Source organism: Taudactylus pleione, unplaced genomic scaffold (genome assembly GCF_031769625.1).
Source record: "Taudactylus pleione unplaced genomic scaffold, aTauple2 ptg000395l, whole genome shotgun sequence".
Taxonomy (NCBI): domain Eukaryota; kingdom Metazoa; phylum Chordata; class Amphibia; order Anura; family Myobatrachidae; genus Taudactylus; species Taudactylus pleione.
The window spans coordinates 994809-1021280 of NW_028284796.1; the positions used below are offsets into that span (position 1 = coordinate 994809).

The window sequence follows — 26472 nt, forward strand, 5'->3', positions numbered from 1 at the left end:
TTTAACTGCAATCTAATGGTGTTATGTGCAGAGGACATGCAGAGAATTGGGGTCCCTTGATGACGGGCTGCAAGCTTAAATGTCAGGGAGAGGTGATATGAGAGCAGACACTGAGGACAGTGAGAGGGGACACAGAGGATAGAGAGAGGTGATTTGGGAGGATACACAGGACAGTGAGAGGGGACACAGAAGATAGGGAAAGTTAATGTGAGAGAGGACACAGACAGTGAGAGGGGACACAGAGAATAGGGAGAGGTGATACGAGAGGGGACACAGAGGATAGGGAGAGGTGATATGAGAGGAGACACAGAGGATAGGGAGAGGTGATATGAGAGGAGACACAGGATAGGGAGAGGTGATGTAAGAGGGGACACAGAGTACAGTGAGAGGAGACACAGAGGATAGGGAGAGGTGATATGAGAGGGGACACAGAGGATAGGGAGAGGTGATGAGAGAGGGGACACAGAGGATAGGGAGAGGTGATATGAGAGGGGACACAGAGGATAGGGAGAGGTGATATGAGAGGAGACACAGAGGATAGGGAGAGGTGATATGAGAGGAGACACAGGATAGGGAGAGGTGATGTAAGAGGGGACACAGAGTACAGTGAGAGGAGACACAGAGGATAGGGAGAGGTGATATGAGAGGGGACACAGAGGATAGGGAGAGGTGATGAGAGAGGGGACACAGAGGATAGGGAGAGGTGATATGAGAGGGGACACAGGGGATAGGGAGAGTTTATGTGAGAGGTGACACAGAGTACAGTGAGAGGGGACACAGAGGATAGGGAGAGGTGATGAGAGAGGAGACACAGAGGATAGGGAGATATGATGTAAGAGGGGACACAGAGGATAGGGAGAGGTGATGTAAGAGGGGACACAGAGAATAGGGAGAGGTGATACGAGAGGAGACACAGAGGATAGGGAGAGGTGATATGAGAGGAGACAGGATAGGGAGAGGTGATGTAAGAGGGGACACAGAGGAAAGGGAGAGGTGATGTGAGAGGTGACACAGAGGATAGGGAGAGGTGATGTGAGGGGGGACACAGAGTACAGTGAGAGGGGACACAGAGGATAGGGAGAGGTGATGAGAGAGGAGACACAGAGGATAGGGAGAGGTGATGAGAGAGGAGACACAGAGGATAGGGAGAGGTGATGAGAGAGGGGACACAGAGGATAGGGAGAGTTTATGTGAGAGGGGACACAGAGGATAGGGAGAGGTTATACGAGAGGGGACACAGAGGATAGGGAGAGGTAATATGAGAGGAGACACCAAGAACAGGGAGAGGTGATATGAGAGGTGACACAGAGGATAGTGAGAGGGGACACTGTGGACAGGGAGAGGTGATGAGAGAGGAGACACTGAGGACAGGGAGAGGTGATATGAGAAGGGACATAGAGGACAGGGAGATGTGATGAGAGAGGAGACACTGAGGACAGGGAGAGGGACACAGAGGACAGGGAGAGGTGATATGAGAGAGGAGACACCAAGAACAGGGAGAGGTGATATGAGAGGTGACACAGAGGATAGGGAGAGGTGATGAGAGAGGAGACACTGTGGACAGGGAGAGATGATGAGAGAGGAGACACTGTGGACAGGGAGAGGTGATGAGAGAGGAGACACTGTGGACAGGGAGAGGTGATGAGAGAGGAGACACAGAGGATAGGGAGAGGTGATGAGAGAGGAGACACAGATGATAGGGAGAGTTTATGTGAGAGGGGAAACAGAGTACAGTGAGAGGAGACACTGAGGATAGGGAGAGGTTATACAAGAGGGGACACACAGAGGATAGGGAGAGCTAATGTGAGAGAGGACACCGAGGACAGTGAGAGGGGACACAGGACAGGGAGAGGTGATCTGAGAGGTGACACAGAGGACAGTGAGAGGGGACACAGAGGATAGGGAGAGTTGATGTGAGAGGAGATACAGAAGAAAGGGAGAGGGGACACAGAGGACAGGGAGAGGTGATGAGAGAGGAGACACTGCGGAGAGGGAGAAGTGATGAGAGAGGAGACACTGAGGACAGGGAGAGGTGATATGAGAAGGGACATAGAGGACAGGGAGATGTGATGAGAGAGGAGACACTGAGGACAGGGAGAGGGACACAGAGGACAGGGAGAGGTGATATGAGAGAGGAGACACCAAGAACAGGGAGAGGTGATATGAGAGGTGACACAGAGGATAGGGAGAGGTGATGAGAGAGGAGACACTGTGGACAGGGAGAGGTGATGAGAGAGGAGACACTGTGGACAGGGAGAGGTGATGAGAGAGGAGACACTGTGGACAGGGAGAGGTGATGAGAGAGGAGACACAGAGGATAGGGAGAGTTTATGTGAGAGGGGAAACAGAGTACAGTGAGAGGAGACACTGAGGATAGGGAGAGGTTATACAAGAGGGGACACACAGAGGATAGGGAGAGCTAATGTGAGAGAGGACACCGAGGACAGTGAGAGGGGACACAGGACAGGGAGAGGTGATCTGAGAGGTGACACAGAGGACAGTGAGAGGGGACACAGAGGATAGGGAGAGTTGATGTGAGAGGAGATACAGAAGAAAGGGAGAGGGGACACAGAGGACAGGGAGAGGTGATGAGAGAGGAGACACTGCGGAGAGGGAGAAGTGATGAGAGAGGAGACACTGAGGACAGGGAGAGGTGATATGAGAAGGGACATAGAGGACAGGGAGATGTGATGAGAGAGGAGACACTGAGGACAGGGAGAGGGACACAGAGGACAGGGAGAGGTGATATGAGAGAGGAGACACCAAGAACAGGGAGAGGTGATATGAGAGGTGACACAGAGGATAGGGAGAGGTGATGAGAGAGGAGACACTGTGGACAGGGAGAGGTGATGAGAGAGGAGACACTGTGGACAGGGAGAGGTGATGAGAGAGGAGACACTGTGGACAGGGAGAGGTGATGAGAGAGGAGACACAGAGGATAGGGAGAGTTTATGTGAGAGGGGAAACAGAGTACAGTGAGAGGAGACACTGAGGATAGGGAGAGGTTATACGAGAGGGAACACACAGAGGATAGGGAGAGTTAATGTGAGAGAGGACACCGAGGACAGTGAGAGGGGACACAGGACAGGGAGAGGTGATCTGAGAGGTGACACAGAGGACAGTGAGAGGGGACACAGAGGGTAGGGAGAGTTGATGTGAGAGGAGATACAGAAGAAAGGGAGAGGGGACACAGAGGACAGGGAGAGGTGATGAGAGAGGAGACACTGCGGAGAGGGAGAAGTGATGTGAGAGGAGACATGGAGGACAGGGAGAAGTGATGTGAGAGGAGACATGGAGGACAGGGAGAAGTGATGTGAGAGGGGACACAGAGGACAGGAATACGTGATGAGAGAGGAGACGTTGGGGACAGGGTGAGGTGATGTGAGAGGGGACCCTGAGAAGAGTGAGAGGGGACATGGAGGACAGTGGGAGATGATGCGAGAGGCGACACTGAGGACAGAATAGGTGATAAGAGAGGTGACACAGAAGACAGTGAGTGGGGGCAAGAAGGACAGGTAGTGAGGAGGTATCACATCAATTTCTAACTTACAGTATTAGTGTCATGTGCTTACACTTTCTTGTTAATTCTGGAATACAAATGCTATTTCACACCCAGGCCTATGGTTCCCATGGCTCTGTCTACTTCATGAGGATTTTTTTGTCAACTATATCATTTGTGATCTTCCACAGCTTCTCCCAATTCAGCTTTATCTCCATAGTGAACGTCCACGTGGTGTAATTCTCTGAGCCCCTCACATACAGGACTTTTCTGTAAACTTCACACTTGGGGTCAAGTTAGTGGTCTGGGCCATAAACCATTGATATGACCTATTGTTGTAAAACCTGGAAGGTAGCAATATGTTAAAAAGAAAAGAGTGATTCAACACAAGATCTCAAGTAAATCCTGAAGAGGATTAATATGAAATATAAGAAAAAAAAAACAACAATATGTAGGTGATGGATCTTTAGATTAGGAAAAAAACATATCACTCAGTTTGGTGGTGCACCCTGAGTCACTTGTACTTAGAAGTTTACTCAAAATTAAAGAGAGACTCTTTTGGGGGGGGCACTCTTATAACTTAAGAATGTTACTTTTATTTAATTCATTAAAAAATATATATTAGCAACATAAAAAAATTAAACTTCTTTATTTCTATTTTATAGGCCATCTTTTCAGACATTCATATGGACAGGGAACTGTTTTATAGTCTATATGGCTGTGGTTAGGTTCTTAGATTCTAGTATATAAACATATTAAGATTTTCTTAATCTATGTTAGTGTTCTCTTAAACTAGAAAAAAGAAAAGGCTAAATATTTTAATTAATTTAATTAAAATTACATTTAGATGTTAACCTAAACCAAAAAACAAAAATGTAGACTGCGAATTTCGCGCCTAATATGTACTGTACCTATTGTAGTTTGAAATTATATAGGCCTCCACTGCAGCTTCTGGTGACTCAAAAATGTATCCCACGCATCTTGCGCTTGATTTGTGGGAACACGAAGAAGTCGCAGGAGGTCAGGTCTGGACTGTACGGCAGATGACAAGGCTCCTCGATGCATTCATGGGCCGGAGACTCCACTACTGCCCTGGACTTGTGGGCAGATGCATTGTCGTAATGAAGAAGGGCACCACGACCACAAGTTCTTGGATGGTGCCTGGAAATGACTTCCCGCGCTTGTGGCAGGCATTGGTTGGCATACCAGTCCCCTGTCATGATGCACTGCTGCACAAGTGGTATAGTAGATAAATGACCAGTCTTGGCCACAAAAACAGCCACCACCTGCTTTGCCACGTTGCGCTCATGTGAGAACCTCTTCTGTGGTGACGCACTTCCAACTGGGGTCCACTGGATTGACTGTTGTTTGGTCTCGGGGTTGAAACTGTAGATCCAGGATTCATTTCCACTGATGATCTCCCAGACAGTGTTCGAGCCACAGACTGCACACAACAGAAATCTGCTTAGCTGTAATGGTTTTAAACTGATAATTATATCTAGCTTCGTATAGTAATAAATTCCAGGTTTGTGTTAGATTTCTGACTGTGGCATATGAGGTTGAGAGTTCAAGTTCCAGTTGAGGCATGCTGAAAATTGTGTGTTTTAAACACAGGGAGTTATAAATCAATGACATGGTGCACACAAATCACACTATTATTGATAGCTCATAAATTAAGTGTATGAATATGATACAGGTGTGGTGGTCAAATCCCATTCTTGGAGTCTTCTGAAAGTAATAATAAGTGTGGTAAAAATGTGTGTACATATATATATATGTACACACACACACACACACACACGTATATATGCATTTTACTTTTTTGTTTTTTAACTATTTTGTGTCAAAATGAGATAACTATGTCACGTTGTCTGTAAAAAGAGGACTAGTTCTAGCATCATAGCCCTAGCTATCACACACATTGTGAACCCAGCTCAGTGTGTCTGCATATCTTCTGCATTCTAGTCAGGGTGAGGAAACAGGAGTAGACTAATGGAACGCTAGTCCCAAGCACATACCACAATCATGATTTGAAGATCACGCAAATACATATTTTCATCAAACTACTTACTATAAGGGAATGAGTCACTTCACTGAAAAGTTATAGAAGCAGCTTTAACTTAAGAGCTGAAAATATACTGTCCCTACTTGAACCCACAATGAACATCATGTAGTGTAAGCCTGTTCTCTCTCTCTCTCTCTCTCTGCAGTACTAATATTTACATCCTGTTCTTTAAAGGAAAACTATTTATATGTGTGATTTCTCTAAAGTTTTCTATAATTATTTTGTAAAACATGAGCATAAGTCATAGTGCCGAGAATTTATTTGCAAAATGAATATACTGTAACTACATTCTCTGTCGAAAATAGGGCTTGTCCCTATGTATATATGTATGTAGCTATCACTAGCGGCAGACCTTGACAGAAAAATGGACGCCTATTTAAGAAGGTTTGTGCAGTATATGTACCACTGCAAACCTTACGTCTCTAAAGCCGTCAGCATAACGACTGCAGAAACAGACCACAGAAAGTATGCAATATTTATTTAAATAAAGCACTACTTATCTAATATACCAATCTTTTAAACATTTGTTAAATATAAATTCACATTTTTGAACCCCCCCCCCCCCCCGTAAAACTGGAAGTCTAAAGGGGGGTATCCACTAGACGATAAAGTTGAACGATTGAACGATAATGATAAAATCGTACGAACATCGTTCAAATATCGTTTGAAAATCGTTTGAAAATTTGGTCTTTTAGACATCTATCATCGTGCAAACATGCTGGTCAACCTGACGATATCGTCAGGCTCAGCATGTTTCCAGATGATGGATGACCCTGCACTGAACGTCTGCTCGTTCAGTGCAGGCACATCACACGACTGACAAACGATTGCACGATTACAATGTCGTAATCGTGCAGTCGTTTTCAGATCTTGTAGTGGATGCCCCCCATAAGTCTGAGCTTCCCGTTCCACTGCACATGGGGAGGGAGGTGCCAGGACGGAGTGGAGGGATAGGGGGAGACCAGTGGCAATCATGGCAGATGAGGAAACGAGCAGTGGTCAGAGGGAGTGTGACTGGGGGACGAGCAGCCGTCGGTGCACGTCCAGGCAGAAGAGGCAGAGCCTCCCCTGTCTGAGATTTGCACAGGAAGAGAGCTAATAGAGACATGCCTCTGAGTATGGGGGGGTGCTTTCAGCACTGAAGGACACACTGCAGTGTTTAGAGATCGGAGCTGTCAGCAGCAGCAAGAGAACACACAGTGATGCAGGAAGGAGAATCAATGGACACTGAAGCTTAGTGTAGTGAGGGGAGAGTTACAGTGAATAGAGGGTGAGACAGTCTCCCAGCACTCAGACCCATCTTCATGTGTGCCTCCCCAGCCATTGACCTCACTGTGTCACTGGTTTGTGGGATGGAGCAGCATAAATAGGAGCCGAAGCCAGACAGAGCGAAGGGCGGAGTGGACTTTCAGGTGCCAGGTCCCTTTGCTAGTGTTCTATAACTGAGTAAGCAGATATAGATAATATTTTAAATCACTGCATAAATATACTCTAAAGTGTATTAATATCAAATAAAAAATTACAAATAAAATGGCCTATATAAGCCAGTGTTAGTTGCGGGATTTAAAAGAGCAATAATGTTAAATTTAAAACCAGGAGCGTTTTACATTTAATTTTATTGCCATGTTAAATTCCACGTCCGTCGATGATCTGCAGCTTTGAAAAGCTGCCGCTTAGTGAATATACCCCAATGTCCTGTTGCTGGATGGACATTTTAGAACTCAACCTTTGGATTATATTTATGCTAGAAATATACAATGATTCAGACATCTGTATTGAATCCCCAGGGGATTTTATATTACTATATATTTTAATGGAAAAAGGGAAAGATCACAACCCCTCCTGAGATTACCCATGTCTCCCTGTGAACAGCGTTGGTTCCACTTATTTTCCAGTTGCAGCAACATGTGCAAGATTGATAACCTATTTGTTTGTTTTTGTTCTACTTGTTTGTTTGTTTTTTTATTTTAACATGATCAATTATTGATTTTAGGTAAGATTAAAAAATAAAATATTTAAGTAAGTAAGTAAGGTATTGAAGCAGACCATTGAGTTCATGTTTATTTCAATGTTACCAGCTAGTGTCCGGTTTGTAGCTATTCTCTGCTGTTATAGAGCCGGCACATACATAACTGCAATCACTGGCCCTTTCCATTATTTATGTTGTTTTTCTTTCTGCAGAGGATGGAAAACCAGAATGAAAGTTCTACAAAGGCAGAGAGTGCCCATCTGTTCAGGATATGGTATGGTTTTGATCACAAGTATCCTTTTTAAAGTTTGTACATTTGAATTGATATACAGTAGAAGTTATAGGTAAAGTATACAATGCAGACATTATATACATGATGTCAGGGCTTATTAAAAATTATGGTTCAATGAGCAAATATTCTATAGCCCATACTATCCAATTGGATTACAGTTGTTATTTTTCAAGCAAAGTTTAGAAAATATATGCAAACATCTGATTTCTTGTCGTGAGTTACATTATATTGTGCCTATTACATCATGTTTATGACTCATCCCCATGTGCTAAATAAACTGGAGCCTATGAATGAAATGCTATGCAGCATCTTACAGACTAAGGTAGGAAATGATAGTAAAATATCAGTTCACAGCCTTGAATGTTTCATTTTGAGCTACACTAAAATACCAGTAGTCTAATAATAATAATAATGAATTTTTGTTTTACTATAGAAAGCCATGTGTGCACCATTCTTGATGCTTAGATGCCCCGGCTCAACAATCTGTCTGTGTAATAAATACAGTGCATTATATTATTGTAACTGCTGCACCGATATTTTATAAAACTATGTTCTGTCACCGTGTAATACATTATACTGTATGCAAACCTATTTTGTCAATACCTGAAGATGTATTATTTGGGTGTTAGCTTCAAATGGTTTGTAATGAGGGTCCAACATCACAATGATTAGTCCAGTGGGACAATGAATACTTGAGAAGCCATTAGGCATACTGATTTTTGTAAAATCTAGGAGCCATCTTAAAAATTTTGGAGCCAGACCATCGTTGTTGATATAATTAAAGGCGGCGTTACGATGTTCACCATGGTCGGTGTTCTTTTTTAAGACCCATCAAATACATTGAAAATTGTCATCAAATTATCGTGTCCAGTTATTTTAGCTAAATCTCCAAAATTTTGGCCTGGTACAAAATTATTAATAAAAACCTTATCTAGAATGTCCTAAGTCTCAAGCATTCTGGATAAAAGTTCCCTGTCACATTTAGGCTCAGAAGATCTTCCACTGTTGGTTTAGAAGTCGGGTTGGGGAAAGATCCGGAGGCAAGGGACCTGGACATATATGACTTCCTTATCCACGGCCCCTCCAAATGGCATATGGGTTTACGCTGCACCCACCAGACAGGTCGCGGCCCTTTGGTCAGGTATCTGGTAGAAGTGGGAAACGGAAGAACACAAACCCAGGGAAAGCACAGGAGAATGGTACTAGAAGTCAATACTTGACTGACATACTAAGTACACACATTGTTGATCCAGATGCATGACTGGTACAGGAGAATGGCACTAGTAGTCAGTATCCAGGTGACATACTGAGGCCCTGATTCAGAGCTGGATGCTCTGACAGATCGCTCGCTCTGAATCAGGGCCGTCCTTCTTAATTTTGGAGCGGCTTCCTGGCCGCTCATATAGCTGTGGGTGACCACCCACAGCTATAGCGAGCGGCCAGGAAGATGGTCGCAATGGTCAAGACCATCGCGACCATCGGGCTTGCGACGAGACCCTGGTGGTAGGGTCTCGTTGCCGCAAGCCCTGGAGTGCTTTTGGCTCTATCAGAGCCGAAAGCAGTCCCACTGACATCACTTGTGATGTCAGTGGGGCCGGCCCCAGACGGTAGGCATTCCCATGGGAACGCCGCTGTCTGGCCAGCCACGCCCCCGGCACGCCCACCAAAGGGGGCGTTCTGTCACTCACCATCGACAGCACGCCCCCTTTGTAGCGAAACCCATAGCGACGGCTTGCCCGTCGCTATCCAGGTCTCGCACAACGGAGCCGGATCCGTCGCGCGAATGCGCACTGGGTCAACATCGACCCTCTTGCGAGCGCTCAGCGCTCGTGAGCGGGTCTGAATCAGGCCATGAGTGCACACACTGTTGATCCAGACGCAGGACTGGTACAGAAGAATGGCACTAGGAATCAGAACTCGGGTGACGTACTGTGTACACACACTGCTGATCCAGACGCAGGACTAATACAGGAGAATGGCACTAGGAGTCAGTACTCGGGTGATGTCTAGAGTATACACATTGTAGAATAACACTTGAAATAACACACTAGAAGAAAGGAGTGTGGAACCTGGAACGCTGCAATAGCAAGTAATCACTGGAAGTAGAGAAGTTGTTCAGGCAACTTCCTGTTGCCCGGAGCCCGGCTAAATACCCTAAGGTAGCGATCCATTGGAGGATGATGTCAGCTACAGCAAACAATGCTACCATTGGGTAAAGGGCTAATCAGGTGATGTAGACTGTCATAGCTGCGTCCATGATGGTAACCGCAGAAACCAAATCACGGAGCAACACATGGATGTCCTAGCAGACCCCAGGAATAATCCTCAGTGCATCACTCGCCGCCACACCTGGCGTCTGACCGCACGGGAGATCAGGGGAAGCTGGCGCTGAGGTGAGTAACGGCCGATCCTAGGCCGCGACCCGACGTTCCCATTCCATTACTACTAATCATCGGTTTTGGCTGTTATTTTTCATGCACCATCGATACCTGTAGGATTTCATTCCGCATCAAACCCAATGAAATCCACCGTCAATCAACTGGTTCAGCCTAGTGCTAGTTATTAGAAAATAGGGGGGACCCCACTCCGTTCCCCCCCACCCCCCTATTTTTCACTACCAGCCTAGGCTCAGAGGCCCAGGGCTGGTTAATAATTTTTTTTGGGGGGGGACCCCACAAAGTTTTTCTTTTTTTATTTTGTATATTTATACTTTTAAAGCTTATTACAAAAACCAGCCCTACACACACATCATAATGATCAATGCAGTGCTTCACACCAACTCACCTGTCAGAGGCAGGCCTATTATTGGGGCGGGTTTGCTGTCAGCTTTGCACCAAGTTCTAAACCTGTTGCATAGTAAATCCGAAGTTTGTACTCTTCTAGCTAAAGTCTGCATTTTTTGGCGGATTCCTGTCGGATTAAGCTGTATTAAATCAGCGGATTGCAAACCTACCAAGAATCCACCGAAAAACCCAAATTTGACATTAAGTATATTTACCCATAAGAATTTTTATTCTGTATGCACAGTATCACTTATTTTATTTAAAATGCTACAGTAGATGTAATTGTCTGTATCTGTTCTATAAGCAGTTCCTGGTATCTGTTATTGTTAACGGTAATTCATACTTGGGGTAAATTACTGATTAACACTGCTTAAAAGAAATATCCAGCCACACCACTTCCCCTAAACTAGCAGAACTCTGGGGTCCAATGCCAGGGACCATTGAATTCAGTTGTACTATCCACCCTCCTGAACTGCAGCACATCTTCTCCCCACCTCAATGTTGTAGGAGATGTGAAAAACAAACACTTCACTGTTAATTTCTAACACAGGTGGTAATGTGACAGAGGTATATTCCTCCTTGAGAGTTTCAACTGCACACTGTTTTAATTTAGGGTGCTAGTGGGAAAAAAAGCATTGTTCAGATGTCCACAGGATGCGGTCTTATACTGTGTACCAGCCAAGCACATTGTACCTTGAAGGTGATCATCATGCTTATATCTGAAAGTTGTAGTGTGTCATTGATCACCATAACACCAGTAACTTTGATTTGGAAGGAGGAGGTTCATTTTGGATGTTAGAGGAACGGTCCATGGTTAAGCATCCTGCCCTCAGTTAATGAAATTAATACGTTCTATGCGGGTCTGCTGCGATCTGGGCGGATATGAATCTGAAACAGCCGCAGTGGTGGTGAGTGCTCCAACCTCCAGATGTCAATCTGAGGGCCTGATTTAGGGATGGAGACTATTGGCATCGCTGCTGCGTGTTTGGATGCAGTAGTGATGCGAAAAAATGCTAATGCCACAGGAGGTGTCTGAAGGCTACAGTAGCCCTTTGCCAGCACTGCAGATGCAAGTGCTGCATCCTAAGAGGAAACATCGGATCACCATTGGGCAGCTTACTCAGAGCGGCTGCCAGAACTCCTCTGCCATGGGCAGAAAATCTGCATTGGAAGACACAGTCCCTGTCCTAGGCATGCCTACAAAATGGGGGAGACAAGCCCCCCCTTTTGTAAAATTTATACTGTTGCCGTCATCGCTCCCCCCTCCCATCGGTCTCAGCCTGTCGATTTGGCTGCGGCATCCAGGGCACTACAGCCCCGGCAAATGTGTAGACCCCAAAACATAGGTCATTAGCGACTAATCGAGGACTGCGTGAGGGTCTGAATTAGACCTTTAGTCGCCATGGTGAATGGCAACCGGTATTTGTCAAGACCTGCTGTACAGTATAGCCGTTATATGTTGAGAGAGAGAGTTTCAGTCTGTTTGCAATTGGATGCAATTTGACATTCAGTACATGCAAATTAGTTTATTGAGTATGTCGTGATGAGTTTAGAGTGATCTGGATAAAAGAGAATAAAGAATGGACCGAGAAATTACATTTTTATGGCATGTTTGCTGCTGTACAGTAATTTTGTATATTTAGTATATACTGTATAGTAACCACATTCAATTCCAAGACAGTTTTCTAAGAGATAAGCATCCTTTCTGTGCTCCTTAGGTTAAGATTTCTTTCTTTGATGTGCCCATGGAACCTACATACATTTCTTTTAAAATAAAATCAAAGAAATCACTGGATTGGTGCCTTAGAAGGATGCTTACCCCAGGGGCATAATGTACTTTTCCAGTAAATTTCTCTATCAGAAGATTAGGTGGGGGGTGAAGCAGTGCAAGCATCAGCCGCTGTCTGACCCAGATTGCTCCATTTCACTTTACATATTTCTTACTATTAGTGATTTGGCTGCAATGTGAGTAGCTGTCCTAGATTACTGCCATTTACCATTTCTAGACTAGATTTTATGTAATGGTTTGTATTGATTTTCTCTGAAAAAAACTCATCTATCTCAGCTAATGTTATTTTATATTATTTGCAACACTGTTGAGAGTTTTATATTTGTTCAACTATAGTACTTGAAGTAGAGAAGAACCAAATCCTTATTTTAATGCTTTGCTGTATATCAAATTATATTCCAAAAATCTGCCAAATGCTGAATTTAGTTTAACCCTGATTTTCATCTCATCTCTCACTCATCTCCCAGTCACTCAGGTCTCCTCTCTCTTTTAGTCACTTGTCGCTGTCTTTGATCTCATCTCTCACTTGTCTTTTATAGTCACAGCCTTCTCTGATCTCCTCTCTCATTCTTGTCCTGCTGTCACTGTGTTCTCTGATCTCCTCTCTCATTCTTGTCCTGCTGTCACTGTGTTCTCTGATCTCCTCTCTCATTCTTGTCCTGCTGTCACTGTCTTCTCTGATCTCATCTCTCACTCATCTCCCACAGTCACTGTCTTCTCTGACTCCTCTCATTCTTATTCACCTGTTGCGAGGATGATTTACCTCCTTCTTCTGATTGTCTTTTGTAGAGGCTGGTTAGGGTCGTTCTTGGTCACATATGGGGTAATAAGGGCTGTCAGCTGACATGTGCAGGCCATTCTCCCTTTGCTCTTTCACAAGTGGTTCACTGTATATTGTTTTAAAAGAAATAAAGGCGAGATTCTGGTCCCCATTTACCAATGAAGGCAAATACCAGTGGAATTTTTCGTTTACTATGACTGTGATTAAAAAATAAAATCCACTGGTGTTTACCAATACTTTCCCCTCCACGGCAATACTTGTCCTCCTCCACGGCAAGGTCCTCGGCTGGGCTACTGGCAGCCTAACGCTGCCAGCGATGAGGTTCCGGTGTTATGCGCATGTGCATGACACGGGAACCCAGCAGTGCCTAGAAGACTTCGCTGAAGCCGGAAAGACATCGCCGGGTCTCCATTGCCAGCAGTGGGGGCCGCATTGCTCTCTCCATCTTTTAGATGGTTGATGCTTAACAAACTCTGCTCTGTATCTCAGCAGATTGTGAGTGTGCTAGAAGCACCAGAGCAGAGAGCGACACCCCAGGCAGGAATGACAGGTGCAGATTGCTAGAATGAACACTAGAGCTCCATTCTAGGTGCACCTCGAGTGAACGTAGCCTTCCATGAAATGGGAGTTTCTGGGTGCTAACCGTGCACAGATGCATTTTGGGGGAGTGTCACGGAGTGTTGTGGGCGTTAGGCCCAACTTCCATGCTTGTTTGAGGCGTACGGATGGAGATTATACGTCTGATTCAGATAGATCTCTTGCACCCAGCATGGGGTGAGGGCAAGTGGCGATACTAAAGATGACGTTTGTGGGAGGCATAACAGTGAGTGCTGCGACCATACGTGTGGAGTTGCACAGATACTTGCTTTAGCAAAAGGTAGTAAGTCTGGCTGCCGCTAATTTATACACTTGTGACTTAGAAACAGGTTGTATAGGTTTTTTCTCAGTACTTAATAATGGGTAAATCTGCTAATTCTACATAATGTGAAAATAAAACTATAGTATGTTTGTGAATGACATCAAACTTTCCACAGTGATTATTGATCCTGCTTCTGAGATGTACGCTAATGGCACCGCTGCTGTGAATGCGTATGCAGTGGCTATGCGGAAATATGCAAATGTCACGGCCTTCGGGATTTGTATTGAGACGCCCACCATTGGCTTCACAAATCAAAGCAACTTCACAAGAAATATCCAGCATCGGACTGTGGCCCTGATTCAGAGCCGGATGCTCTGACAGAGCGCTCGCTCTGAATCAGGGCCGGCCCTCTGGTTTTTTAGAGCGGCCTCCTGGCCGCTCGCATAGCTGTAGGTGACCACCCACAGCTATAGCGAGCAGCCAGGAAGATGGTCACGATGGTCAAGACCATCGCGACCATCGGGCTTGCGATGAGACCCTTGTGCTACCAGAGCCGAAAGCACTCCCACTGACATCACTTGTGATGTCAGTGGGGCCGGCCCCAGACGGTAGGCGTTATGGGAACGCCTCCGTCTGGCCAGCCACGCCGATGGCCTGCCCACCAAAGGGGGCGTGCTGTCACTCAACATCGACAGCATACCACCTTTGCTACGAGACCCGGAGCGACGGCTTGCCCGTCGCTATCCGGGTCTCGCGCATGCGCACGACGGGTCGATGGGCCACCATCAACCTGCTTGCGAGCGCTCAGCGCTCGCGAGCGGGTCTGAATCAGGCCCTGAGATCAGTCAATTGTTGGAGTTCTGAGTAACCCATTGGTTACGCAGAATGGCCACCAGAAATGAGACACCGGAGCCATTTTTACTGTGTATGGGATCACAGTAACCGACTGAGACACACCCTGAAAATAGTACGGCACGCCTTAGTTTGTGTCACCGCCCCCTGTTGCCGTCTACAATTGGTCCTTGCCTGTCACTCACTTTGCAAATAAATCCTCACTGCAAGCGACATCAGTAATGGAACGTGACACATGCACAGCAAGCCTCATACGCGTTCTCAGACCAGTGATAATCGCTCAGCTGTGTAACATCGACACTGCATCCATCTCTGAATCAGGCCCATTATAGGAATTATCAGTGGACTATGCCCTAGTATCATTTAACGATTTTTCCTGCATTGGGCAAAATCAATAAGTTAACATTTATTCCACGATGCTAGACATACCGCAGGGTACTTTTTTCTCTGTTTCAATATATATTTGTCTATGTTAGAGAGATTAGAACTTTAAGCTTTCAAGCTCGAAGAAGAAAGGAGACGTTTTAAAGCTTGGTATAAAATTCAGAAATCAGCCGGTGTGCTTTCCTTTAGAGATATGCCTGTTTCCTGAAGCAAAGGTTTTAGTATCTGTCCCTTCATCTTAGAAAAATAATCTTACAGGGTCTTTTTTATTACATTATGACCAATTCTCCTTCTTGGTGAATAATCTTGAAAGTTTGTGGCCCTCAGCCATCTATAGAAGCATGACCTGAGAGATCTCAATTATAGCTGCTTAGCTGAAACTTGCAGTGATGATGCTTATCCTTTCCTGTAATTTGAGCATAGCAAAATATAATTCCCCGTCTTCCTACTCCATCTTGATAAACCTTGATTTCTTACCTCAAAGAGAGGAAGATCTTTGTGTGACTACAAAATATCCTCTTACAGGTAGGCTTTCATTTATTAGTTTCTACAGCATTAGTTTGTCTAATTCTGTCTCCAGCATAGCTTTTTAAATACCTTAATTGTGCCCATAACTTAGCTTAGTAACGGTACCTTTATCCTTAGAAAAAAAGCATTGAGTTTAGAGCATCAGAAATGTAAGTTACTATTTTATGTAATCAATGCTTGTAAGTGTTTTATTTGGAGATTCACTAGTTGGTGTGTCAGGCTGTACTAGGGCAGCATAAGCAAATCTCATAAGGTTGTTACATCTTTGTCTTCCATGTATTGTTTATTGTTTCCCCTTGGGAGGTCTTTATTTTGCACCTGCATTCTACCCTGGCACCCTCATGTTTTGCAGAAAAACATGTTTTTGCAGAGAAACACGTTATTCCTTGGTGATGAGCCTTTAAAATAATGTTATTTGTGGATAATACAATATATTTTGTGCCATATGAGCTAAAAGGAGATTTTGTTTTTGTGGATATGATAAAAATTAGCTATAGGGGCTATATTCATCATCACTTGGGGGTCTATTTACTAAGCAGTGTTAGGAGACAGAGTGAAAAGTGATAAGAAAGTAATAAGGTGCAAGCCAATCAGCTCCCAACTGTCATTTTTCAAACACAGCCTGTGAGATGACAGTTTGGAGCTGATTGGCTGGCACCTTATCACTTTCTTATCACTTTTCACTCTGTCTCCTAACACTGCTTAGTAAATAGACCCCTTAATTTCTACAAAAGAAGAGGAAAATGAAAATTTAACCTACTTTTGTAAAAATAAAGTTTTGGGGCCAGTCATCATAAAGGTAACGCAGGAAATATCTCCAGCTTACCTTTCACTCCCGATGTGGCCCGCTGTCCCCATACATTGTTATGGGGACCTCAATTCATCAAGCTCTGAAAATTCAATATTTTCGGAGCTTAAATCCCGGACCATTTGTCATCATCAGATGGTGTTTGCTCCCGCACACCCGCTCCTTCTTTATGGGAAGGGGTCTCTGGTTGTGAGGAGGGATCCTTTTGTCCCTCCATCCCTATCCTTCTGCCGGACGACAGGGCTTTGTGCACCTGTGTGAACTCTAGTTCATGCAAGTTTGCTAGCTCTGCAAAGTCAGACTCGGCACTGCTTAGTTGATTTTCAGATAAGCTGTCTCTGTGCCGTAGCAATGATGAATTTCTCTGGCGTTCGTTGCAAGTTAGAATGTTAATTTTCAGGGTCCGTCCGGATCCCTATAATTGTTATAATGAATATGACCCATAGAGAAGGATATTGAAGGTAATGGTGTTCCCAATTTTTTTTGGAAGCACTGTACAAAAAGCCCAGGTTATATCACTGTCACATCAAATAATTGTATCTAATAAAGAGCAAGAGCATAATTAATTTCACATAAAACAGTGTATTGGACGCGTGATGAAACGCTTCAGATGGGGTGTGAGTTTCTAACATGAGTGTTGTTACATCTTTACAGTCTCAACACATACGGTCTCAACACATACGGAGTAAAGACTTTATATCTATTGCACAGCATTGTGGGAGTCAGTGGTCAGTATCCTTTTCAGTGTGCTGCTGAGCGCTAAACGTCTGCCAGCTTTCGGACTAGCAATTAATCAACTGGCCTTACAGACTGTTTTCTCAGCTGTGTTCATCAAACCAGTTCACATGACCAGTCCAGCAAAGGGACTAGTAAGCCAGCTGATTTTACATCTGTGTGGCTCCTCACTGTCCAGTCATGGATCCCACTGGGCTTATACTACATACACTGCTTTTAGAATACTAGGGGTATATTTACTAAAGATCATTTTAAAATAAACCAACATCGATGTGGTGTTTCTGGGGCTAAATCATACATTTACTAGTAGACAAGTTTTGATTTGTTTTTTTAAGTAACAAGATCGATGTTCATCGATTTTAAATTGACCTTTAGTAAATATAGCCCCTAGTGTCTCCCATTAGGCGGACCACCTGATTGATCCATTATTGTCTGGATCTAAGATGCTTTAATGGATCAACAATATATAAAGGTTCCCAATGGACATTTGATTGCCAAATTCATTGACATATTCTAAATAGGATAAGATATCTATACTGCCGCTGTCCATGACTCCACCATTTTATAAACTGTAGCTCATGCCTACTCTCCCGGAATAGCCGAGAGGCTCCCGAAAATCGTGTGTCGCTCTTGGCCACTTGGAAAAGTGGGTAAGTCTCCCGGCCGTTCGCCACAATGCCGGGAATCTCTGCATTATGAAGAGGGGGTGGGGCTACAATGACCGATCATGCAGACACGCCTCCGCTCCGCACCCAATGCTCCAATGCTGCATCAACCCCCTGTCACCCCCCCCCTATGCTGTGTCATGCCCCCTGTCACCCCCCCCCCTATGCTCTGTAGAAGCCGGAGGGAGGGGGCTGAATGTCGGCAAGTATGCTATAGCTGCTGAAGTTAATTCCAGTACAGCATTTTATACTGATTTCTATTTCATGCATTTTTTTACTCCAATTAGTTATTCCATCTATAACACTTTTTTTTAATACTTTTTTTATTTTTGCATCATATGTTTATATTATATTGTATGTGATGGGTGAACACTGCCATACCATTTTTTAACTACATTTTTGAAGTTATTTACAGTGAGGTTATCTTGCAATGGTAATAAATTATTAGTATAACATTTCTGACTCCTGGCAATTTTTATACTAACCACAGCAGATCACTATCTGCGCTGATTGTTTGTTTTGTGCTTTGCTTCAATTCATTTTGCAATTTCACACATAATTTGCAGCAATCTGTGGCAGACGGTTTTATGCTGTGGTAGCTAATCTGGTTTATTTGTACTTTTATTAATTACTGGTTATTGACTTTGAAGCGCTGGGAATATTTCATTTTGCATTTTTAAGGCATATAAGAGCCTGTTTGCACTGGGCTGCAGGTGCTAGCTAGTGTCTGACACATAAACATACACAGTGACAAAGATGCCTGCAGTCTTCAACACACATCCCACCCACTCTATCTACCTACAGCGCTCTCTAATGGTGACTAGTATGTAGTATTGCAACATGAACTACAGCCCACACCCTCTCCATACGAGATCGGTATGATTTACCGGCGGTTCTAATCCCGACGGGTAAGTATTTTCCTATTCACTAACCTACCCCCCCAGCCCTAACCCTACCTTAGGGGTGCCTAAACCTTAAAACCTTACCCCCCCCTTCCCCACAGCCTAAGTCTACCAGAGGGGTGCCTAACCCTAACCCCCCCTTCCCCTAGCCTAAACCTCTCCCGGGGAGTGCCTAACTCTAAGCATCCCCCGGGAGCCCATAACCTAACCCCCCCCCGCGGATGTCCATGCCCGCCGCCCGGCTTACCTTCGATCGGGATGCCAGGTGTTGGGCTCCCGGCGTAGGTAAAATGACAGGCGTCGAAATTTTGACGCCTGTCATTAGATCCTTGCCGGAATTAGACAGTCGGGATACCGACGGTCAGCATTTAGACCGTCGGCATCCCGACTGCATACCCTCCATACACTCTCCTGTGTGAAATGGCACCTAAAATCATGATGGAAGTACTTACATGCAATCAAAAACATGCAAGATACGGTTTTTAGATCTGTGGGCCTGATTCAGCTTTGGGAGTAGAGTGAGAAACAGCACGTAACTGATCATCTTGGTAAAACCATGCTGTAAAATGTGTAAAGAGATTTAAATTTGGGAGGAGTGTGTCCAAACTGACATCTAAATTGCAGTGTAAAAATAAAGCTGTGCAGTATTTGTGGGCTACATGCAAAAGCAGCCAGTATTTACCCTACATGCAAAATAAAATGTATGTATTTGCACCCCATGCATTGCAAGTTGCAATATGGTTTGTCCTGGTTCACAGTTAAGTGCTATTTCTCACTCTATTCCCAAAGTTGACTCAGGCCTTGAGAGTTCTGAACTTGCGAGAAGACCCGAGTCAGGACTCAGAATGACAAAGTAATTCCGATCCGGGACTTTGTTTGACTTGGAACCCCAAAGTTCAGGTGTGTTCGGTTTTCAGTAAAACCAAACCGTTTATCTCTACTTCATAGATACCTGTTTTCATCAGAGACAGTGCTTTTTTCCATTTGATAAATAGGCCCAATAGTCATGTAATAAGCTGGATGAAGATTGTGTGAGTTGTTATAATGGCAAGGTTCTGCAAAGAGATCAGTGTTTGGCAACCTTGATAGACATGTAATAAGAGTAAGCAGTTTGATTATATTTATTTATTTGGCCCATGAAATTATAGCTTCTAATTCTAAATGATCCATCTACTGTACTTATGACATTTTCCATCATTATTACAGATTTGTGTTCTGTGATTCAGGGGCCTATTCATCAACACTAAAATAACGTTTTTAAGGACATTTTCCTTAAATAACGTTATTTTAGTATTCATGAAGAGACTTAACACAGGAAATATCACTGATATCTCCTTGCTAAGTCCCCCTGCGTTAATAAATTATGGTATTCATCAAATTCCGAAAATTATGTATTTTTGGAATTTGATGGAGTTACTATCCGGCGCTCTGGTTTCTCCTCTGGCTCCGTCTGCTATGCTGTCATGTGTTCTCCCAGCAGAAGACAATAAAGTTTAGAAAAAAAAAAAATATATATTTTTTTTCTAAACAGTACAGGTGTGCTGTTGGGAGACCACATGACAGCATAGCAGACAGAGCCGGAGGCTGCTGCGCGGGCAGGTAAGTGCTGGACTGGGGGGAGGTGAGGGGGGCGCAGGTGAACGGAGGGGGACACACAAACTTACCGCATTTGTAGGCAGTGCTGCGCATGCGTTGGTTTTACAGATGTAACAGCGCATGCGCAACACTGCTTACAGCTGCGTGCGGTAAGTTAGTGTAGAGAGGGATAACTATTTCTTGAAAAGCTGTCATCGCAAAAATTACAGCTTTTCGGAATAGATAGTTATAGGGAGGAGGAATTATAAATTCCTCCAGTAATTAGGTAGAACTCCATGCGAGTTCTAAACCTAATTACCTCCAGAGAAAGTTTAGTTATGATGAATAGGCCCCTCTTACATATAGTTTTGTAAAAGCTCAAAACATTGACTCATATTGCATTTAAAACAGCCCCCTCATTAATAACCATTCTTGCCGCCTTTTTGCAATTCTCTGCAATGGAAGCCCAAAGGACAAGTGGAGGGTGTGTGATGGCACTATTCAAGTTGTTGTGGCCCTGCCCCCTTCAATTTTGCATGGAGGAGTGGCCATGTTGACCTGAATTCCATTCTCACATCACTCGCATTTAAATTTTGCATCTCTATTCTGGAATCTCTCAGGAGGTCCAAAAAGTAGACAAGTATGGTTTATTATGAAGGTGTTGGACAAAATCATACAATCCATTTATGACTAAATTACAACAATAGTTACATTTATAGTTGCAGAGATAAATGACAATAGAAAAAATACCTTATTGCCGCGGATTGATAAGTAGGCCCTTATGTGTGGATAGTGGGTGTGGCCGTTTTCCTGGCCTATTCCTCAATCTAATAAGAAGATGGAGCCCATACGCTGGGTGTGGGACCTAATGGATCACTGCTGAATGCATTAACTGCAATTGTGTCTACTCTGGAGCATAAGTTGAGGGTGCAAAGTGCTCCTGTGATTCTCAGCTCTTTCAAATCACATAGATGTCAGCCAAACATGGAAGTAGCCAATCTTACTGATGACTACAGAGGCATCAAATGTTTCTTAAATTAATTGTTTGTCTACAAAAAAAAAAAACAATGTAAAGTTTTCAACTCATGTGTGGTCATCATTTGTGCTGTGGGAGTTTTAGAACAGATGGTGCACGTCACAGTGTAGATAATGATTTTACCTGTATCACTATTAGAAACATATTAGGAAATAATTAAGTTAATATTTGATGTCATACTGTAACAGAGCTTTAACTTGCCAGAGTGAGGCTACAGTATGTTAGTTTGTTACTGTATACTATTTAGCCTTGTAACTAAAAAACATGGCTACTGCACACGTCCCTTGTAAGTGACTGCAGAAAGCCATTGGAGGAATGGATAAATGATCAGCATTTGGCAGGTAAGATAAATTGCTTCTTTTGCCTAATAGTAATTAATTCAGTGACATACAGTATGCATGCAGGAGCAGCAGTAATGGTAGCACAGTGGTCTGTATGGCACTGAAAATGGACAGAAGAATATTTCCAAACTATGTTTAAGGTCTAAGTATTTTTTACATTTCTTTAATGTATTTCAAACAGGTAACATTTGGTTTACATATGATTACACGTTGCATGGTAAAAAGAGTAAACATTATACATATATCTAATAGGTAGAAGCATGATCGAGATTTGACTGATCCACAAGGGGAGATGTAAAATGTTTATGATGCCACATACTTCCCAACATTTAGACATGTAAAATTGGGACAAAATAAGCCCCAGCTGTTCAAAAAAGCAGCTGTGCCCGCGATCCCTAACACTGCTACCAAAGTAGAAGTGTTACTTACCCCTGCCGGGTCTGCCCAGTAGGCACAGCCACAGATTTCATAAAACTGTATAGTAGATTGCGCCAGTGAATTCATTGGCGCAATCTACTGAACAGTTTTATTAGTTTTTTTCTTTCTTTTGGACCAACTGGCAAGTGGTCTTTGAGATTTGCTGCAGGTGTCTACTCACCTTTCATTAATTGTACTTATTAAGCGCAAGTATTAAGGGCATTTTTAATACCCATACTGTGTGTTACAGCCACAGTTCTGGCAGCGTGGAGGTGGTGGAGGGATCCAATCCGGACCTCCTTCCCATAGAGAGGAGCAACCATCTGAAGATGGCGCTGGTTCTTGCAGTTTGCATATCCTCTCTTTAGGGATCTGGGCAGGGCCGCCATCAGGGGGGGACTGCCGGGACTGGAGGCCCGGGCCCTGGCTGAACGGTGGGGGGCCCGGCCGTTTCTACTGCCACTGCAGAGCCTGCAGCCCGAACTACCCCCTTGAAAAGAAGAAGGGGGCCTGGCCGCCGGCGCCGCTGCTATCGCCTGTTGACCCGGTCCCCATGGATGGAGCTGGAGGAGGAAGCAGCTCGGGCTGCTCCTCCATTAGTTTACCAGACAGTCGGCGCGCGCGACGTCATGACGCACCGCTGGAGGGAGAGATCGTCAACATCGGAGGAGCCGCGGAACAAGAGGAGCAGCGTCTGCAGTGCTGGCGGAAGAAGCTGAACTTAATAACCGGGGGGGGAGGGGGGGGTGGCGGTGCGGTATGAATAAGGTAGCAGGGGGGTGGGGACCGCCTGTTTTGTCAGTCCCGGGCCCCGCAATTTCTGATGGCAGCCCTGGATCTGGGCATTTGCTTTGTACCCCAAAACACATAAATGACTGATACTTGGCCTATCTCCAATGGTGTCTTGTTTTGACTGCCATCGTAGGTGCTCAATTCTTGAAAAAAACTGCAGATTGGACTGCTTCTGCTAAGAATTTCTTGTGCCGACCTGCATCATTTAACAGTCTTTGCTTTTTCAACTATTGTTCTACTTGTTCTTTCGCTTATGGAATTTTGTTCTGGTGTGTAGGCAATTATTAGTTGCTGCTTCCTTTTGAGGTAGATGGTTATAGCTCTATTTTTATATTCTCCACCATTATCAGACATTAGTACTTTTATCTTCAGGCTGATCTGATACTGCACTAGGCTCTTGTACTCTGCAATATTGCTTGTAACTTTGCTCTTGTTTCTCAGGAAGCATACATGCTTCATCCTTGTAGTATCATCTATAAGCATCATGAAGTTGCATATACTCCATTATTCCACATACGTCTATTTGCACAAGCGGCTCAATGTTTGGCCACTGCGAATGCACTGCGTCCGGCGTGCGCATGCGCGAGCCCCGCCGAGCGACTGAACTTCAGTCGCTACGGGGCGGCTGTCGATGGTGAGTGACAGCTCGCCCGGTTTTGTAGGCGGGTAGGGGGTGTGGCTGCACAAACACAGGCATTCCCTTAGGAGCGCCTGGCATTTGTGGGAGGACCTACTGACATCACTAGTGATGTCAGTAGTGGTCTTCCTGCTCTATTAGAGCAGGAAGTCCACTCGGCCTTGCGGCAGCTTAGACCCTACCACAGGGTCTTGTCACAAGGCTGATGGTCACGATAATCGCGACGGTCTCCAGGCCATTCGCACAAGCTGTGGAGGTCTCCCAAAAATTTGCGAGTAGCAGGAGAAAAAAAAACGCCCACAGACCCTCTGAGCGGCCTGCGGCAGCGAGCGGTTCTGAATCAGGGCTTAAGTCCAACGGTTATTTAGCTCTGGATGCTGATTTAGAAAAGGGGCATCTTGTTTGCTTACCCTTCACACTACTTTTACACTCTTGCCTTTCAGGATTGTCACTGTTGCCATGCCATATAGAAGTTTCTGTACATTGTTGTACCCAAGGTGACCCAGTCTTCTATGCCATAGTTCCATTGACTGGTTGGAGTCAGTTGTTGGAACGGGATTGCTGTCCCAATTAACAGTCCATCTTTTGTTGTAAACAATGCACTGACCTTCTATGTATGCCTTCTTTAGTACACTGGTGGCAGTCAAACTAGGTCTGGCACAAATCATACATCTTCTATATCTGTGACAACTGTTTTGCCTCTAATTCTTAAGTGTACAGTAATTGTCCTGACTTTCATGGCATTTCGGACTTTGTTTCCTATTCCCCTGATGTTCACAGGATCACATGGCTTTAGTGACTTCAACTAACTTTCATTACAGCTAAAGTGCCTCGCGGCTCCTGCATCCATGTCTGCGGTGACCCTCTGCTACATGACGCTGATTCATTTCTTCTATCACACTATATAAGTACTGTACCACATGGTTCACTCATTGTGCACTCTGAGGCCTTATGTCCTACCTTGTGACACTTGAAACAATTGTACTTTGGGTTTTTATGTTTGCGCTCTTTGACAGCAGAACAAAATTTTCAGCATTGGTCTCTACAGATATTCGCTCTTGGAACTGCAGTAGCTTGGCCCGTACAATTTCTGTTGATAGCTTCATAGCACAAGACTCCAAAGCCACTACTAGGAAACCATACTCTGGCGTAAGGTTTTGTAGCATTATCTTTGCAACCTTCTCATTATCTGCTTGGATGCCTTCTGAAGTTAATTGCCGAGAGATATAAAATATGCCAGTTTGATTTGTAGACCTTTATCTTCGTAAGACATTTGTAAAGCCACCCACATATGAAGTGCAGTTGTCTTACCATGAATAATCGAGTACTGTATATTATCACACGAATCACTGGTAACCTTCCACAGCTTTTCCCGCTTTAATTACATTTCCATTGCAAACTTCAATGTGGCGTCATTTTCTGAGCCTGTTAACTTGGCGAAGCTCATACTAGCCTCTGCACTGTATGTTTTCTTTACTCACTCAGATCCTCTTATTCTGCATTGATGCAGTCTTTTTCTTGGTGTACTTAATCTTTACACGCTAGTGGTCTGGGCCCATAACCTATTGGCAGACACTACAATGGTAGGTGGCAACAGTGTGGGATGGATGTTAGTTCACTTGGCAGATCAACTTAACCAGAGATTTGCTTATTAACCAGGTAGAAATAGGTACACGGCAACATAGGTTTAATAGCAAGTACAGGTTGTAAGGATAAGCCCGTTGCAGCAATAGTGTTTACGGTTGCTAGGTATTGTGGTGCACCAGGTTGCAGTCACTGTATGGAGCTTTAAATATCAGTGGTGGCAGCGGGAAAGTTAGTATACAGTAGAATACATTGGTGGCACAGTGGATATTAGGGTTTCTATGGCTGTATATTCAGTTTCCGTGGTGTGGATACACTCAGGGACATGTCTATTAAGAAAGATGGGTTATTATTAGCGTTTATTTATATGGCGCCACAAGTGTTCCGCAGCTCCTTACAGAGTACAATACCAAAAAAGTTACTTACAGTACAATACAATACAATGCAGGACAAGGACATGAATAATATATAATAATACATTGGTGGCCATAACACCCAATTAAGCAACAGAGCATAAGCAACCAAGTGTTAGGTGTCCTAGTGGTAAGAAGTAGATGAAAATAAAATAAGGAGAAGCACAAGAGGGTAGAGGGCCCTGCTTGCAAGAGCTTACATTCTCAAGGGGAGGTGCAGACAGACAGGCATGATACAGATGGGGAAGACAGGGAAGAGGGAGCATGTAGCAGCAAGTTAGGATGAGAGCTGGAAAGCATTGATGAAGTAGTGGGTCTTGAGAGCCCGTTTGAAGGATTGTAGAGAGGTGGAGAGTCTGATGGGGAGAGAATTCCAAAGGTGGGGAGAAGCACGGGCAAAATCTTGGAGGCGGGAGTGGGAGGAAGTAAACAGTTGGCATAAGAGGCGGTGTGCATTTGTCGAAAGAAGAGGGTGGACAGGAGAGTGAAGGGAGATGAGGTCAGAGATGTAAATTGGAGAGGACTGTGTGTGGGCGTTGTAAGCGAGTGTGAGAACCTTGAATTGGATTCTGAAGGGGAAGGGGAGCCAGTGGAGTGCTTGTAAGAGAGGGGAGGCAGATGTAGAGCATTTGGAAAGAAAGATTAGTCGAGTGGCAGCATTGAGGACAGACTGGAGAGGAGAGAGATGGGAGTTGGGGAGGCCAGATAGGAGGAGGTTACAGTAATCCAATCCGGAGATGACCAGTGAGTGTATTAGGGCCTTAGC

General features: G+C 44.4%; 1 protein-coding gene across 1 annotated transcript in view; it reads left to right on the plus strand.

Moving 5' to 3' along the window:
• SLC9A9 (solute carrier family 9 member A9) overlaps positions 1–26472 on the plus strand; it is a 1019060-nt gene that overhangs the window by 767653 nt on the left and 224935 nt on the right. The window contains exon 14 of the mRNA XM_088446257.1: positions 7746–7825. Coding sequence (XP_088302383.1) covers positions 7746–7825 — 80 coding nt within the window. The remainder of the gene's footprint in view (positions 1–7745; positions 7826–26472) is intronic.